The 18552-nt window shown below is 39.7% G+C and overlaps 1 protein-coding gene and 1 pseudogene across 4 annotated transcripts; one reads left to right on the plus strand and one right to left on the minus strand.

Annotated features, from left to right (window-relative positions):
• Positions 1 to 27: 27 nt before the first annotated feature.
• Positions 28 to 2663, minus strand: LOC144033124 (uncharacterized). 3 transcript variants are annotated; one of them, XM_077541007.1, is made up of 6 exons: positions 2450 to 2658; positions 2297 to 2352; positions 1956 to 2079; positions 1488 to 1648; positions 1151 to 1367; positions 28 to 348 (listed from the first exon to the last, which is right to left on the minus strand). In XM_077541007.1, exons 3-6 carry the CDS (start codon positions 1966 to 1968, stop codon positions 245 to 247), a joined length of 495 nt encoding a protein of 164 aa, XP_077397133.1. In that variant the 5' UTR covers positions 1969 to 2079; positions 2297 to 2352; positions 2450 to 2658; the 3' UTR covers positions 28 to 244. The 3 variants fall into 3 exon arrangements, with proteins under 3 accessions (XP_077397133.1, XP_077397119.1, XP_077397126.1); XM_077540993.1 differs by lacking the exon at positions 1956 to 2079 and having other exon boundaries at positions 2450 to 2663; XM_077541000.1 differs by having other exon boundaries at positions 2297 to 2658.
• A 535-nt stretch (positions 2664 to 3198) lies between these two features.
• Positions 3199 to 14092, plus strand: LOC144002460 (adhesion G protein-coupled receptor E3-like; annotated as a pseudogene). The gene is made up of 19 exons (XR_013278794.1): positions 3199 to 3563; positions 3646 to 3777; positions 3896 to 4042; positions 4131 to 4255; positions 5353 to 5497; positions 5593 to 5630; positions 5718 to 5798; positions 6782 to 6811; positions 6901 to 7049; positions 7136 to 7243; positions 7340 to 7515; positions 7615 to 7806; positions 7887 to 8085; positions 11093 to 11328; positions 11407 to 11473; positions 11581 to 11672; positions 11852 to 12011; positions 12167 to 12229; positions 14024 to 14092. The product of XR_013278794.1 is annotated as an adhesion G protein-coupled receptor E3-like (transcript).
• Positions 14093 to 18552: the final 4460 nt, after the last annotated feature.

An 18552-nucleotide genomic window follows, 5' to 3' on the forward strand; every position in this document is an offset into this window, starting at 1 on the left:
TATGGGCAAATCATTAACACAGACTAATCGGCATTTATCAAAATTCACCTTTATTTCCTTTTAAAAGAAAAGCAAAAAAAACTACAGGATTTTGAGGCAGACATGTACTTTGTTCACAGGAACAGCATTAAACAGTGCAAATTCTTGAAAGTGCAATCTTGTATAAGTACAAACAAATTTATTTATTATTATTATTTATTATCCTATAATAGTGCAATACACAAGTTGAAAATACTTATAAAGCTTACAATTTCCGCTTCACCTGATGTCTTAGCTCACAGATTCGATTATTGATGGACTTTCTCACATCAGCTTCTTTGGCCCCGGGAAACTGCTGGACAACAGCATCTGTTAAACAGAACAACACTGTGATTACCCACCCATGTCCTTCTGTTTTCTGTCCGTCTGCCCCACTATCTGTGTATATTACTGGATAGCTGATAGCCCATACATGCCCGCGCAAGCAGTTGAAGCCAAAGACTGCCATCTTACTCCTCCCATCTCGTGAGCAGACAACTGTATTGAACAGCATTGAAATAAAATATTAAGGCTTAATGTTCCATTAATATAACATTCTTCCAATGCTAAAGGTGTGAAAGTTAGACGTTTTGTTGAATATTTTTCCATCAAAAATGGATGTTAAAAAATCGATTCGGCTGCCTATTGAATCGATTCGATTTTTTTTGTTAACACCCCTACAAGTACGGTCTCAAAAGTTCTTCAATTTTGATTCTGTAAATGTATAGGATCATATGCTGAGAAACATTCCTAGAGAGGAGCAATATGTTAGCCTTGTGGCTACAAAAGTCGTGGCTTATCGGCTATCCAGTCATATATACAAATCAGTGCTCTGCCCCCACTACTTCAACATGGATGGGCAAACTCGGTCCTCGAGGGCCGGTGTCCTGCAGGTTTTGGAGGTTTCCCTCTTGCAACACAAACTGATTCCAATCAACAGGAGCTTGCTGATGAGCTAATCATATACCATCTGTGTTAGAGAAGGGAAACATCCAAAACCTGCAGGACTCTGGCCCTCGCAGACAGAGTTTGACCCATACGTCCTGCTCTGGTTCACTGTAAATGTAAAAAAAAAGAAAAAAAGTCCACACTCGCAGAGGTGCCCTCAAAACCACCTCTGACAAATTCTTACCTTTCAAAGCTTGAAGCTTCCTTGGGTCGAAAGCCTGTCGACGCTCTGAATTGGGATCCAACTTGCTGCGCCCTCCTTTCAGGTTCGACTTGAGGAGGACTTCTACATCAAAGAGACCCATCAGCAGCACCCGCGCCATACCATTGGGGGTGGTACAAGCTCTTGCACTCTCCCAATAATGTGCTGAGATAGTGACATCATCTTTGCCAATTTTCACCTGGCATAGACAAAAGTAAAATAAAAATTAAATTGAATTAGAATGTGAAGAGAAGAGAAAAACACCACAAGCAATAATGCTATAAGTTCTAATGTTAGAAATTCAAATACCAGTACTTACTTGTGTGGGTCCGCGAAGTATGCAAAGTGATGTTTCGCCGAGATAGTCACTCTCAGCATCTGGTCCAACAGCATCTTTGGTGGGGCGGTTGTCAACATTTTCGTTGGTCGCGGTGTTGTGGGAAACTAGCTTTTTCACCTCCACCAACAGAGCAGGAATTTCTATTTTTTTTTTAAAGTACAAGATTATACAGACAGTCAATAACTTTGCCCACGAAGCCACACATCAGTTGACATATCAAATAATTATAACTGGAGTAATTTAGAGTAGACACCGACTCCATGCACAGTTTATCATGCTCGTTCATCCTTTTATCCACAGTGGTCCTACCTATCTGACTACACATGCCAATAATGGGCGACTGCTTTTTAGATGTAGATAGCACATTAAGAATCAGCCTTAGGCTATAGTTGTCTAAATACCATATGATGTACAATAATAATGAATTACATAATGCTCAATACTCGCCTTTAACTACCATGCTTCACAGTTTTGAATTTTCTTTACATAAAGCCTTGATCTGGCTCTGCAGATCACTGATGAGGACGTCGTTTTCCTGGCTAGACAGCAGCTCTCAGTGTAGCCTCTTTTTCTATATTAACAAATACAAATTTAATGTCAATGTTAACACCAATGTAATTGAAAAAAATATTACAGAATAAATGATTAAAATAGTCAAACAAGGATACACGTATGCTAAACTAAACAGAACAAACATTTTGGCGTTTTTTTTTTTGTTTTTTTTTAAATAAGGCAACGCTAACTTGAAGGAGAAAAGTGATAAATTGTGCTTGAGAAGAGCGACTCACCTGCTAACTGAAGAACAACAGCATCTTCGACGGGCCATCCATTAGCAGGCTTCTTGCTGTTAGTTGTGCGACATTGAACATGATACGTCGTGTTTGTAATGGCAACTGGGTCAAAATAAATTATCCAGTTGATAACGAGGGCGAAGTCCGAACCTATATTTTGACATTTTCTGCTCCGGGCAATTCTTTTACCGTCGCCGGGAGCGAGCTACTCGGCATACTCTAGTCTCGCGTTCAAATGTTTCTTCGCGCCTAACATTGCGCATGCGCCAAAGACATTGCGTGCGCTATGATTGGTTGTCATTCGCGCTGAGCACTCTGGTAAATGTAGTTATTTATATCTCATCCTATCAAACGAGCTAAAGCTACAGAGCAGCTAGGCTATGACAAACATTCAAAATGGACCGATCCAAAATGAAAAGAAAATATATCCTTCCGGATTCTGATCAAACGGATATTCCAAGAAGAACCAGATGTTTAATGTTGAAAATGTAGTTGGTATGAAAGGGAATTTCATAGTTGAAAACAGATTTTTGATTTGATTTTTTATTTTTTTTTTTTTAAGAAAATGTATGCTAATTGATCTGCCACAACATCCATGTCTGTATTCATGCATACGTCCAAGATCCAGTGTGGAGGGTTGAAAACAATGGAAGTATATTTCAAGGTGGCCAAAAATAAATATTTCATTATGCAATTTTTTTGTCTTCATTGTATTTTCTCAATGTTGTACAGTTTATAGTGGGAATATGTGAGCGCACACGCATACACATATATTACAGTATATTGTTGTAACAATCTGTTACACGTAAAAATATAGTGCTCCTTTTGGTCTGGACTGCAATACATTTTTTATATTTATCAATATATACACATATATTGTCTATGCATATATTGCAATATATAGTGAAATATAAATACTAAATGTCATATATGGGAATAAATCGCTAAATGTATTGCATGATATTTTGCTATATATTGCAATATATTTTCGTTTCGTAAGGGTGGTCACGCTTCACTGGGATTGGTGGGGACAGACTCATGGAAAGCTGCAACTTAGGGCCTCGTGGTGGTTTCCAATATCCTATCCGTTTTTCATTTACATATCCAACTAAGGAATCCCCAACGGCATCATCAGGGCCTGCATATGTTCAGGCTGGAGTGTGTGATACTCATAGCCTCACAATGGAGGTGGTACTCTGTCCAGGAGAATTCTACATATATAAACCAGCCAATCACCCAATGTCCGGTTCTGGCTTTATAACCTGTAAGTTAGCCAAAACCATTGGCATTATTCACATCATTTCCTAATTCGCTTTGTTTGATTCCTGTCATGTGTTTATTTTTAGACCATACGGTTTGTAGAAATGATTCTGGCGGGCCACTTTCTCAGTGTAACAGTGATGGAGGGTGCACTTGTGTGACCGGGTATGAATTACTCCCAAGTCATCTGCCCACAAGAGATTCATATGGCTGTACTGGTGAATACATGCGTCCCAGGATGCTTGTTTTGGTTCTTTTATCTTCTTCTTCTTCTTTTTTTGACAGTGAATAGTGACACACCCAAATGACGTTCCTATGCCATGTGTCTTTAAATAGATATAGACGAGTGCACAACAAGTCCAGGTATTTGTGGAAGTAATTCCGATTGCAATAACACAATTGGAGCGTACACTTGTAGCTGTCTGTTTGGATACATTGCAACAAATCCAAAACAACCGCCTGGAGGCGACAATGTATGCATAGGTACTGATTTGCATATGTGCTTTAAGCACGTACCAGGCCGCGATTCTATACAAGCTGATCAAGTCTTGCTTTCCCCCCCCTGTTCAAGATATCGACGAGTGTATTGAAGACGTGTGTGGTGATGAGGGGACATGTTTGAATGAGGCAGGAACTTATCAATGTCATTGCGATGATGGTTACCAGAACATAAGAAAACCACACCTATTTGCCAAGGTATATTATTATTATTATTATTATTATTATTATTATTATTATTATTATCCATCCATTCATTTTCTTGACTGCTTATCTTATTCCTCACAAGGGTCATGGGGGGTGCTGGAGCCTATCTCAACTGGCTTTGGGCAGTAGGTGAGGTACACCCTGGACTGGTTGCCAGCCAATCGCAGGGCATCTAAGTAAATCTTCCCATTCACAAATTTTCTGAATCCATCCATCCATTTTCTTGACCGCTTATTCCTCACAAGGGCCGCGGGGGGTGCTGGAGCCTATCCCAGCTGGCTTTGGGCAGTAGGCGGGGTACACCCTGAAGTGGTTGCCAGCCAATCGCAGGGCACACAGAGACAAGCAACAATCCACACTCACAAGCACAGAAATCTGGAAATCTGGGGAAATGCATATAAAACAAATACCAACTCTGTTTTCAAATTGCAAAAGAGAGCTATAGGAATTATAAATCAATCAAAATATACAGAACCAACACATCCGCTATTTATTAAATTAAATACAGTGAAATTTTATGACTTGGTTGAGTTTAAAATAGCACAAATAATGTACAAAGTTTATAATAATTTACTCTGCCACAGTACTCAGAGAGAAGTTGTTTGAAATTAGACACACTCCTTATGATATAAGGGGTACAAGTGTCTACAAAAAAGAAAAAAAAACAAGAACAAACATTAAGCAAATGTGTGTATCTGTAAAAGCCAATGCGTAATTTTGTGGTATAATTTGGGTGTTGATCGGAAAAAATGTGACTCACTTCTGGAGTTTAAAAAAATGTTTAAAAGTAAAGTTAAAAAAAATTACTTATGTCAGACCAGAGTATGAAAATTGTATATGTGTGTATGTATATATGATTTAGATATGTATTATTGTATATGTCGAGGAAATTCATGTATGCACGTATGTCTAAGTGCACTTGTATATATAACCAGGTTTACCAGGTAAACCAACCCGGAAATGATTGCCAGTAATGCCAACCCTTGCACAGGTGTGTGTGCTACTTGTCAAACAGTGACATTTGTCAAGCTCCTTAACCATGTTTTTTTTGTGTTTGTTTTTTGTTTTTTTAATGTCTCTTTGTATAGATATAGATGAGTGCAGAGAGGTGCCTGATTTATGTGGTTATCAAACTGTGTACTAATACACCCGGGACATTCTATTGTTCATGTCCAGATGGCTTTTACCCTTCAACTGGGATTTTATGGTTTGCTGGGGTCTCCTTTTGTAAAAGTAAGCTTAGAATTACACTAAAATGTCATCATGCGACATGCATATTTTTATTTTATCCTCAAAAATTGGTGATGATTTCTGTGAATCTTCCACAGGTCTAAAGGACATTCTCAATGAGATAACAGCTCCAGTGGTAAGATGGCAACTATTCGTAGTAAGTTGTATATTCTGTAAAAGTCTGTGATTTATGAGGCAGTTAACGTGGTTGTATTTGTTGCAGGGCCGGACAAAAGAGAGAATGTTTCTCGACAACATGGACCAACAACTTCTAGACAACACAAACATCATTTTACCAGTGCCAGTCAGTGAAGCTAAATGCTTTTTTTTTTTTTTTTCTATTATGCCATTAAAATACAGTAAATTTGCTGTATTGTTATCTCTATTTTGGTATTGATAGGAAATGCTATGATGTCTTTCTTTGGTGCATTAAACTTGGTGACAGCATACCAAATTTTCATTAAAATTGATGTATTATTTGTAATCAAACTAGTCCTGTCAATTATTATTATATACTATTAATTTTGACCACAGATTATCCTTTATCTTGCCAGCGGATGGCTACGTAAAGGTAGCACAGATTGTGTTTGAGCAATAAACATAACTACATGCATTAAAGTAAATCAGTTAATCAGTGTTTGCGTATGACATTCAGAATATTTGTTCATGTCAAACTACTGGGGTCATTTTTTTTTTGGGTCATTTGAAATTATGCAAGTAATTACCTGATTAGAAAAAGAGGAGGATGAGAGTGTGCAGTGGATCAAAAAATTGTTGAAGACGTCCTCATAACATTAAATGTCGAAGGAATTAACACATAACAGGTGCTCTGCAAATTTGGTGGGCAAAAATGTTGCTAAAAGAGCATTTTTAATCAAGCGATTAATTGTGATTAATCAAAATTCTAAGATGTGATTAATCTGATTAAAAATGATTAAAAAATCAAACAAGCACTGTTTATCAGAAGATTTTAACAAATTTGGGGTGTTCAATTCTTTTAGCCTAAAATTTGAACTAAAATTAAGTTGAACATTCACTTTAAATTAGAACTATTTATATGATTTAAATACAAACTGGATGGTTGTTCGTCTCTGTGGGCCCTGCGATTGGTTGGCAACCAGTCCAGGGTGTCCCCCGCCTACTACCCAGAGCCAGCTGAGATAGGCGCCAGCAGCCCCCGCGACCCTTGTGAGTAATAAGCGGTCAAGAAAATGGATGGATGGATGGAAATACGAACTGTGATGGTGTGTTTTTGACCCCTCTAGGTTTTTGCTATTCTCTTCTCAGACAGTGGCAAACAGCTTTTCAGCATCAATGGTATAAATTCCACTATTAAACATGCACGTTTCATTCATTTGCTGAAACTTTACACTTTACAACTGTCTGTTGCATTAAATGTGTTAAAGGAGGTGTCGGGTCAAGACAGTCAAAGTGGGCAGTGACGGCGACGGAGAGATTGGAAGTAAGATCCTCGCCATCTCAGACCACCTTGTGAACGCCATGGTCTCGCCAGGCCAGAATGAAACCAAGACTACCATGAACAGTTCAACAGTGGGCAGGAAATGTTCTCTTTCTTATATACTGCACATATGCTGTAGTTACTTTTTGGAACTAAGATATTATTAACCTTATGTGTGCTAGCGTTAACCCTTGAGACGATTGGGCCTGGGGGCAGTGACGAAAGTCATCTCTTAGTAAATGGAAACATGATGGACCTTAACCTCGGAAATCTGGCAAAAAACAACAACGGTGAGACAGAAAATGGCTGTTGATGTTGCAACATGTTTGCTTTTCACCAAGGAAATTATCTATTTTTCTTCACTGGTTTCACCTGTTCGTCACCAGGTTCAGCTGCAGTGGTCTTTATGACCCTGAGTGGTCTGGACAGTCTTCTCAGTCCTCGTTATTTTGAAACGGAGAACAGGTCGGAGATGTACTCCGATGTCATCACAGCAGTCTTACCCTCAGTGAAGGACACATACCTCACTGAGCCTGTCAGCTTCACCATTCAACACAAGAGGGTTCTGTATCTCATTTGAGAACACTTCTCAGATGACGCTGTACATGATACAATGTTGGCAAACGTTTGGTACGCTGCATGGTGATTCTCATTTAATTAGATATTACCTGAATCTGGTTTGGTGACTTGTGTTGACTGGGAGGACAAAACAAAAGTGATAGGAAGGGAGGAAGCAACGGAGACAATGAGGTGGTCAGTAGACGGATGCTGGGTTGCATACACAAACGAAAACTTCACAGTGTGTAGCTGCTCTCATCTCTCAACATTTGCCCTCATTCTACAGATTGCCGAGGTATTCTCATTTACTATTTGCGAAAGAGTAGTAGCAAATCTCAAATTGTGCTCGTTCTGATACAGTGTCCTTCCTCTCAGCCTACTCCATAGGATTCTTTTTTAGAGTGGCTGAATGTGTGTCATCGTCGGACTCTTTTTCTTTGCTTTGGCCATCCTCACCTTTCTGCTGTGTAGCTGGAACCCCAAAATCAACAACACGGCACGTCTTCACCTGTGTCTCAACTTGTCCTTGTCCCATCTCCTGCTGTTGTGGAACGACAGCTATATTGAACATGAGGTACACAGAAAGCCAGTCCTGTCTAGTACTTGCAGTTGACATGGCCATATGCAGAAAAAGGTATTTACATTCACTTAGTCCACCTCAAGATCTGGGCAATCACTGATCAGTGATTGAGTTTGAAGAAAAAAACAAAAACAAAACAATAATCCATCAGAAGATAGAGCTATATATCTATATATATTTTTTTAAATAAAATAAATTTACTCTACTGTCAACCGGGGCGGCACGGTAGTCGAGTGGTTAGCACGTCCGCTTCCCAGTTCTGAGGTCTCCGGTTCGAGTCCAGGCTCGGACCTTCCTGGGTGGAGTTTGCATGTTCTCCCCGTGCCCGCGTGGGTCTTCTCCGGGTACTCCGGTCTCCTCCCACATTCCAAAGACATGCATGGCAGGTTAATTGGGCGCTCCGAATTGTCCCTAGGTGTGCGTGCGAGTGTGGATGGTTGTTCGTCTCTGTGTGCCCTGCGATTGGTTGGCAACCAGTCCGGGGTGTCCCCCGCCTACTGCCCAGAGCCAGCTGAGATAGGCGCCAGCAGCCCCCGCGACCCTTGTGAGGAATAAGCGGTCAAGAAAATGGATGGATGGATACTGTCAACCGACCGTCATGTTAAAGTAAGAGTCAGCACCTGTCCCTGCACCCACCCAAATGTTCTGCTGTTCTAGCAAGTTTTTTTCTGATATTTTGTTACTTTCTAACAAAAAAAAACAGGTTTTGTGACACTGACTGCTATTTAGAATTATGGACAAAAATTAAATTTTAATATCTTCGTAACAACATAAACACAATTTCCCATATTGGTTTGGAAGATTTTTGTAATTGACATCCCTCTTAGAAATAAAAAGAGTTGTGTAGGTTATTGTTCACAATGGTGGTTTTGAAATGCTTAATAAAGGTTTAAATGAATAAATAAATAAATAAATAAATAAATAAATAAATAAATAAATAAATAAATAAATAAATAAATAAAATGACATTTGAACAGGGTAGGGGTGTCAGGCGATTTAAAATTCCATCCATCCATCCATCTTCTACCGCTTATCCGAGGTTGGGTCGCGGGGGCAGGAGCTTTAGGAGGGAAACCCAGACTTCCCTCTCCCCAGCCACTTCAACCAGTTCATCCGGTGAGATGCCAAGGCGTTCCCAGGCCAGCCGAGAGACATAGTCTCTCCAGCGTCCCCGGGGCCTCCCGCCGGTGGGACATGCCCGGAACACCTCTCCAGGGAGGCGTCCAGGAGTCATCCGAACCAGATGCCCGAGCCACCTCAGCTTTCTCCTCTCAACGCGGAGGAGCAGCGGCTCGACTCTGAGTCCCTCCCGGGTGACCGAGCTTCTCACCCTATCTCTAAGGGAGAGCCCGGACGCCCTGCGGAGGAAACTCATTTCGGCCGCTTGTATCCGGGATCTCGTTCTTTCGGTCACGACCCACAGCTCGTGACCATAGGTGAGGGTCGGAACGTAGATCGAGCGGTAAATCGAGAGCTTCACCTTTTGGCTCAGCTCTTTCTTCACCACAACGGACCGATACAGAGTCCGCATCACTGCAGACGCTGCACCGATCCGCCTGTCGATCTCCCGCTCCATCCTACCCTCACTCGTGAACAAGACCCCAAGATACTTGAACTCCTCCACTTGGGGCAGGATCTCATCCCCGACCTGAAGACGACACTCCACCCTTTTCCGACTGAGGACCATGGTCTCGGATTTGGAGGTGCTGATCCTCGTCCCAGCCGCTTCACACTCGGCTGCGAACCGCTCCAGTGAGAGTTGGAGATCCCGGCTTGATGAAGCCAACAGCACCACATCATCTGCAAAAAGCAGAGATGCAATGCTGAGGCCACCAAACCGGAACCCCTCAACGCCTCGGCTGCGCCTAGAAATTCTGTCCATGAAAGTTATGAACAGAATCTGTGACAAAGGGCAACCTTGGCGGAGTCCAACCCTCACTGGAAACGAATCCGACTTAATGCCGGCAATGCGGACCAAACTCTGGCAACGGTTGTACAGGGACCGAACAGCCTGTATCAGGGGGCCCGGTACGCCGTACTCCCGAAGCACCCCCCACAGGACTCCCCGAGGGACCCGGTCGAACGCCTTCTCCAAATCCACAAAACACATGTGGACTGGTTGAGCGAACTCCCACGCTCCCACGACTTAAAAATATTAATTGTAATTAATTGCATGACTTCAATATCTAACTCACGATTAATTGCAAATTTTATATCTGTTCTAAATGTACAATAAAATGTATAATAGGTTTTCATACTATTGTTAACATAAAACTGTATAAAAAAATTAAATAGAAATATAGCTGCATCTTTTAGTCAATGATACAATAATTTCATCGTGAATCACAACATTGAGTTGAAATTAAAAAATATGTACCTTACTGTAAAAAAAAGGATTGTCATATTGATTTGTGTTGAGGTCATTTTCTGCCACTAGATGGCATAATTGCATTTTTTAAGACGGTGACAGCAAAGTGCATTTTTCTTTTCATATTAAGAGCTATCTAATCTTTACCATGAAGTAACTTGTGAATTTCTGCAAATTTTTAAACTTGTAAATAACTTGACCGCAGTCTCCACAAATGTATACATTATTATTAAATTTATTACTGCTTAATTTATTGAGGTGGACGTGTCTGCTGCTTTGCGACTGGAATTCCCGCAGTACAGGCTTTCCAAGTAAGCGGCGGTCATTAATTGTGCCTTGAGAAAATGTGTGGCGTTAAAAGAACTTTAAATGAATTCAAAATCAACACACTATTTTTGACACTCCTAGAACAGAGGTTTGGATACTTTTTAGATCATCCACTATAGGACTTTAGTCGGCACATGTGGACCAGTGATTAAAAATGTGTTTATCTTTTTGTGCCCTGGGACATACCATTGATCAGTACAGGCCAGGGTGTACTCTGTCTCTTGCCCAAAGTCAGTTGACATAAAGAAGGTGTGTTATCAACAATGTTGCATACTCTCCTGATGAACATTCCTGATGTCTCCACAGCTGGCCTGCACCGTCATAGCGGGACTCCTTCTTAGTAGTTGCCAGCTTTGTGTGGATGCTGCTGGAGGCCTTCCAGCTTCATCTGCTGGTCCAAAGATCTCCAGGGTGCAGGTGATCCAGAGCGATGGACTTCCCAGGCTCCTCCTCTACTTGATTGGCTGCGGTGTTCCGTTTGTGATTGTGGGCGTTTCTGCGCTGGTGTACTCTAATGGATATGGAGCCACAACTTCAAAGGAGTGAGTTGCATGATAAAGAAAATACAGACGTGTGTGCGTTTATACATGAGAGAAGACTAATGTTGGGGTGAATTTCAGCTGCTGGCTTTCACAAAAGCGTAACTTCAACTGGGCTCTCTCAGCACCTGTCATTACTGTCCTTGCAGTGAGTATGAAGTCGGCTCTCAATCACAACATTATTGCTCAAGATATTTTGCTATGAGATCTAACTGGTCGGATTCTAAACTCGCTGTGACTTGCTTCTTCCACCAGCTCAACGTCATCTTGTTCTGTGCTACTTTATGGAGTTTGAGGCCGACCTTGGCCGACATGAGAAGTGATGTCTCTCAACCCAGAGACACAAGGTGATTACTGTAGGTGTATAATTGTGTTAAAAAAGAAAAAAAAGCTAAATTTACTCATGGTAGACTAATAAAAAAAGCAAAGTGATTCCCGTTTGCAACACATCATAACATACATCCATTTCCCCACAATAAAAATGTCGTCATTCAATATTTTTCTTTTTTAAAATACTTTTTTACAGGTTGATTGTTTTTAAAATTGTAACCCAGTTTGTCATATTGGGCTGCACATAGTTTATTGGTCTATACCAGAACAACCTGTTCTTCCATGTCCTCTTCATACTTCTCAACTCTCAGCAGGGAACTTTCCTCTACATTGTCCACTGCATGCTCAACAAAGAGGTTAGACCAACTGATTGCTACTAATACGAAATGTGATGTGGCCATATTACCATGTTATCTGCACCAAAGTCTTAAAAATGCTTGCCAAATAAAAGTGTTTGTAAAATATATGGAGTATTACAAAAGACTGATTCAATTTCGTTTGTATTTTCTAGATTAGGGAGGAGTACAGAAAATGGTTGACGTGTTCATTCAACAAGCAACAAGATGGTTCTGTGGTGACGATATTGTATTTGTTTTTCTTGTTTTCTGCCTTGTGTGACATTCACATAAGAATGCTCAACTCATGCACATTTCTTGCCCCTTCAAAGACCCCTTCAAAGTTTGTAAACAATGTGACTCAATTTAATGGGCGGGGCTTAGCTGGAGGCAAAAACACCTCAGTGGCGTGTGGTTCTAACACCGGTCAGCATATTTTCACAGAAAGTTCACGTCGGAATGGACACAGAAAAAGGCCATTTGAGTTAATATGTGAGTAAACTGACTCCCCACAACCGTGAATGTTACTTTAAAGAGTTAACTCTGACTGATGGGCCGATATTTACTGACCCCTACGCACTCACGCACTGGATAGACGATTCAACGGGACTACCCACCGTGCAATGGCCGGACATTTAAATCTACCTTATAGAAAAACTGAGCGTTTATACTCAAGATAATCTGAAGGCCTATGAATCATTACATGTCTACAACTACGTCTTGAATGGACATGTTCAAAATTTAGAATATAACAACTTGAGCGAGGACTTTTGTGTCGTGTGGTCGCAAGTGCTGCCCTGTCAACGACAGGGACAGAAGACGAGGATATACGAGGCATGTACCTGATCTCCTACAAAATTTGACAAGAAGTTATCGGAACCATTGTGGGGGCTTTCGCCTCGACAAAACTGAAACATACAGCTAACGTTTGGTTAGCTAGCGGTTAGCATTTGAGCATGTAGCATGTAAACACGGACTTTTTGTAAATCCGTGAATGTAAAAATAATCCCTCAAATAATGACTAACTTAAGTAATTTCAATCACAACTAAGTCTAGCCCATATCATTGTCCAGGCGGAATCTGATAGTTAATTCTTACCTGATATGAAGTGTGCGCTGCAAACATGAGCATTGTTGATGATAGCCTCAGTCCAGTCCTTTCGCCTAATCGCGTTTAACGACAGCCGTCTGCGATTACTTGACTGGCAGAGGCTAGGATGCGATAGAATTTCAAGTTTTTTTTGGTGCTTATACGGTTCTGGCAACCAAAACCACAACAAGACGATTTTTTCTACAGACAACCAGCGTTACTTCTAGCTGCACTTCGTTGACTACAGCGGTTGTTTTTGCCTCCAGTAAACACCGTGACGTCATCGTGACGTAGGCCATGAAAGGGTCTATATATTACACAAACTTAACAATGTAGAGATAAACGTAAGGGGTCTTTTGGATATGTTATTGAGCATTTTAGGGCATATTGCAATATTAAATATTTTCCCAAAGATAAGGGAACCACTGTATAATAAGTAACAGCTACACATCCTACCATAAGATGCTGAACAGACACAAGAAAACAAGGTGATTGCAGAGTGATCCTGACATCTTGTGTTTTGTAGGTATAGCTTAAATAAAGATATTGTGTACTGTAGCGTCTTATAGTGCATATTTTATGTCATTGGTTATAGGTTTTCTGTTCTATGGATATCTTTACATTTTTCATCTAAGCCTTTAATGGTACTCGTCTATGATGGCATCACAAAAAGACATGAAACATGCCAAAGAAAGAGTTTGTGGGATTGATCTTCTAGATTCTCACTGAGCCCTAATCTGACTTTTGAGGAACTTCTTTTTGTACTGCTTTAGTCATGTTAAACTTTAGATGGTTCTCATTTATAAATGCAAATATTTTGAGATATCCATCCAGATGGGTATGAGGTGTGCTTATTATTGTGACTGATGCAGTAGACGGCTGTTTTGCTATATAATAATCGGAAGGTGCATGTAAAATAAATATGAATCTTGTTCTTTCAACAGAACGATGCACAGTCAGTGTCTGAAGATTTAGACAAAGCTGAGGAGGAAGTTCACAGTGTAAAAAACTGAAGAAATCCGTTATAAGACTTGACTTCAAACATCATCCAATTGGAACCATATCATTTTATTGGTTTGGTTGTGATGTAACCTACATACTGTACATATATGTGTGCATCCATTATTGTATCCAATAAAACATTCAAACAACTAAGTGTACATACTTTCCACACTTTGCAAATGCCCCCCGCAGCAAATAGTTTGTGTGCTACAGCTAAACAGTCTTATTAAATACTGTATGTCATGTCAAAAAAGTCATTAAATGTGAGAAAGCACATGAAGGGCTTGTCCCCTTTTGTATAATTTGTTTACAGTAGCTTTGAGTCGCTAACAAACACAACAATGTGCCTGTCTAATAGAAGCAAAGGCTCCACAATGTAAAACATTTATGCCTATGGTGACATTTCCCTTGTCAAATACGTCTCAGTTACTTTACAAGACAAATGGAAAGGACTGACAAAACAAAACACTGCCACACTGAAACTAAATTTATTTTCCTACAATGGAGGCTGATGCAAACTTGAAAATAAAACAGATTTGAAATGATGGATTTCTCTGTGCTACTTCTTGATATATAATAAGTCACCATCTTGGCATAATGAGTGAGACTTTTTGCGTGAAAATTTTGCATGATATGGTTTAAAAAGTAAAGGTGTCATTTTCCAACAGAATGCAAAGAATATAGATAGAAATTTATAAATGAGTGTATTTTATTCCTTCCTTCTTTTGTTGTTATTTTCTTGTTAGATGTTTGATCACTATACATTACATTAAAATTTGAAAATACCTTAATTTGTATGTTCACAATTTATCCTGAAACTAATTGATTTCCCTGGAGCAGTTTAACATCTCAAATAGGAATAAAATTTCTGTTGTTGAATCCCATGTTGATAATTGCCATTTAGGCAAATAAATAATGAATAAAGTTGTTAAAATGAGCTCATTGCACTGGCAGGTAATATCAGTAAAATAATATGACATTATTATGAAGTAATCAAACATAATTGGAAATGCTGTAGTGACAAATTATGCATTGTCAAATATTTACACTCAGGATTGAGTTTGCATGATGTGATCCAGTTTATATTGCACATTATAATTCCTCATTCATTAAACACTTTCTGACTGTTGTGACAGCTTGTTTCCTCCGCGTCACTCCGGGCTTCTGTGTCATTCTGTTTGATTAAGGGAATGAGGTTTTCTTTCTTTCTAACTATTTCATTTTTGCGAATACTGCTTTTCAACCGTGCCACAGTAAAAGTTCTTCGTTGAACACCTCTATCGATCTGGACTGAAAATAATGACACACTAAAATTAATTCTCATCATCTCATCCACATGCAAAACATTAGGGTGCATTTTAGGTTCATCCTGGAATTTAATAGAAAGCCAAACATCCCTAACTTTTTTTGTGAGTACAGTAGCGTATAAAGCAAATTTGAATAATTATTCACACTAGCTTCTCAGTCATAGTAACATTTATTTGTCAGGCTTCAAGAACATTCTGTGTTAAGAATGGGGCTTAAGCTAAAGCAAGCTTAAGCTTTAAGGCAAATCCCTCGACAGTCTCTCACCGCATATCCAACAGCAACACTGATGTAATTTGCAGTGGTCACCGTTAGATGTCAGTAAAGAGCTGAAAAACTACAGCTGGTCTGATTTATTAACGCTCTGTGTTTCACACGTTCCCTTTAGTAGCCCTAAAACCCAGACCATAACTCTGCTAGTTTTTACGCACCTGTAACACATTGCTCCCATCATGCAACATAATAGTCCAGCTCACCTCACTATCGATTGACAATTATAACATCATCATCTCTGACAAGGTATCATTTTTTTTTCTTTTTTTTATTTGATCTCATCATTTGATGGTGAAAACGTGCACAGTGTGCTGTCTGGTGAGAATACATGCAGAACGACGAAGGTGTACATTGATGTGCTTTTTATTTGCACTGCATATCGCAACGTGGGCGACATCTGCAATGGCGCAAGCAGGAAGAATTTAATAATGATCAGTCTGAGTCGTATGCCTGAGTGCACAGCTGCAACTTTGAACATACAAATAATGATTATGATGATGGTTATTGAAGCATATGCATAAGCATCATCTTATTAGTGTCGTGTCCACCTGAGAGCGGATTGAGTCCCATTCTGCCCAAGTATGTGTGTGCAGACATATGAACACAGATTAAATGGCACGCTAAAGAGCTAATTTACATCAAATTTATTCCGGGTATTAAATGGTTATCTATAATATACTGTAATACATTTAGCTCTTGACATAGGGTTCAGGTGCTGTGTCTTTCTTTGACTCTGTCAAAGATGTATTTAACTAAGTTTATGTATTTATTTATTTATTTATTTATTGTTGTAATTTGCAGTGGAGGACAAATACACAGCATCTTACTTAAAAGTGTGCATGTGTTGGATTATACAGGGCACATATTATAATAATAATAATCAATACTAACGAAGAACCTCTCAGGGTCAAATGAGAACTGAGACATCATTTTTACTGCAACTCCTGTATTGTCATCCATTAGATAGATTTCCACTCCTGGATTTTATTCAAATTTTACTCTCTTCTTTCGTGGATGCAGAATGATGTAATAGGACCTTAACCGCCTTCAGACGAGCAAACTTGAACTGTACTTGAGTATTCTCATCCATACTGGACTGCAGCAGACCAGACGCTAGAGTGGCTCCAGCGCAAACATTATCCAGACACATTTTGAAAGTCTCCAAATAAGCGTTCCAGACAATTTGTGTGCCCGGCTTTGACATGAATTCTAAACTGGTAAGGGGACAAGAGCACAGTGTTGGTATATCGGAGTCCCAGTCTCCTTGCTTCTCTTCACAATACAGTACTACACTCGGTAACCATGGAAACACACTGGCAGCACGAGAGTCGTGAGACCACTCTGCTGAAATGCCTCGTGTGGTAAACAATCCTGCCATCACAAGTGAACATGCGTGCAGCCCAGTTTGGCAAATTAGGAATAAAGTACATGAAGAGGATGAAACAGGCTAGCATGAGCATGTGCATTATGTTTTGTTTGACTTTGGTTAAATAACCTTACAAGGCACATATAACGGTTACGGCAGTTTCAAATGTCTTTAATACTATAGACATTAGAAATTAACACCCTTGAGGAAAATGACATATTTAAGTTTTATTTTCTATGCAGAAATACAGAATGGACAAAATAATCCATGTGTACACTTAAACTAATTCTACTTTTGTTTTAATCAAAGCATTTAGGATGTTAATTGGTGACTATTCGACTTTATTGGGAGTTTATTAGAGTATACTGTTTACTGTTTACTGATAGATTGACTTAGGTTTTTTTTTTTTTTTTTTTTATGTCAGGGTGTAAATTTTCTTAAGTGCAGGATATTCCATTTGAATGTCTAAGTGAATTTTTGAATTTTTTATTTATTTTATTTTTATTAATTTTATTCTGCAAAATGTCTTCTTTTTATTATTATTATTATTTTTAAAACTTTTATACAGGACAATATAGACATTGTAAAACAAATGGAAGTACAGCCAAAAACTATGGAATGTAGGTGAAAACTCTCGAGTAATCACTGATACCGATACCAAGTACTGATACTACAACATAAAATTGCAAAAAATGAATAGCTACTTTCTATTCTTCTAATTTCTAGTTCCTGATCATAAAATGATCAAAGGAGGGCAGCCATTACTGGTATCAGCCATTGCCACAAATACGATCCCTTGAAATATGGCCAGGTATTGGCCCAATGCAGATCTGGGGTGTATTTCCAAAAGCATGTTCAACAAACACTGAGACTAATCCTGAACAGCGAGTTGACATACACTGAGAAAGGAAACTCTGGGGCCTATTCACTAAAGGTTTGCGTCGCCTTTGCACCGCGCTAACCGGCAAAAATGGAGCAATCTGCGAGCGCCTAATTCACTAAACACGCGCAGATGGGGAAATCCGTCACTACGTGCTCTGCCAAACAGATTGCGTCACGGTGCGCCAGTGTTATTTGTGCGTATGTAAATTAGGTAATTTGCATACATTTGACGCAAAATATGCCCACCCCAATGCAAATGAGACTCATTGATATGCAGCGTCTAATTCGCTAATGCAAGCGCAAATTGCAACACCGCGTTTGCGTGACGCAAATAATGTTTTTGGAAAGCATGTATTACCCTGACGCACCTCGATCTCCGGCAGTGCATGCTGCACAACATGCACGGCCGATCACACAGAGAGGAGAAAAAGAGAGAGAAGGGGAAATATTTCTGTGTTAGTTTAGGACACTTAACGTAACCCGGGCTTATTGGCAATGGCGGGGAGGCATTTTACGATCATTCTTACGTGCCAGATGAATACTGTACACCCACGCCAACCTCTGAGAATATATTTTTAAAACACGATCGCACCAATAATTTGTACTTTATGAATGAATGACGTCGTTGTCGTCCTCTCTGCTTAA

Source organism: Festucalex cinctus, chromosome 1 (assembly GCF_051991245.1).
Source record: "Festucalex cinctus isolate MCC-2025b chromosome 1, RoL_Fcin_1.0, whole genome shotgun sequence".
In the NCBI taxonomy this organism is placed as follows: domain Eukaryota; kingdom Metazoa; phylum Chordata; class Actinopteri; order Syngnathiformes; family Syngnathidae; genus Festucalex; species Festucalex cinctus.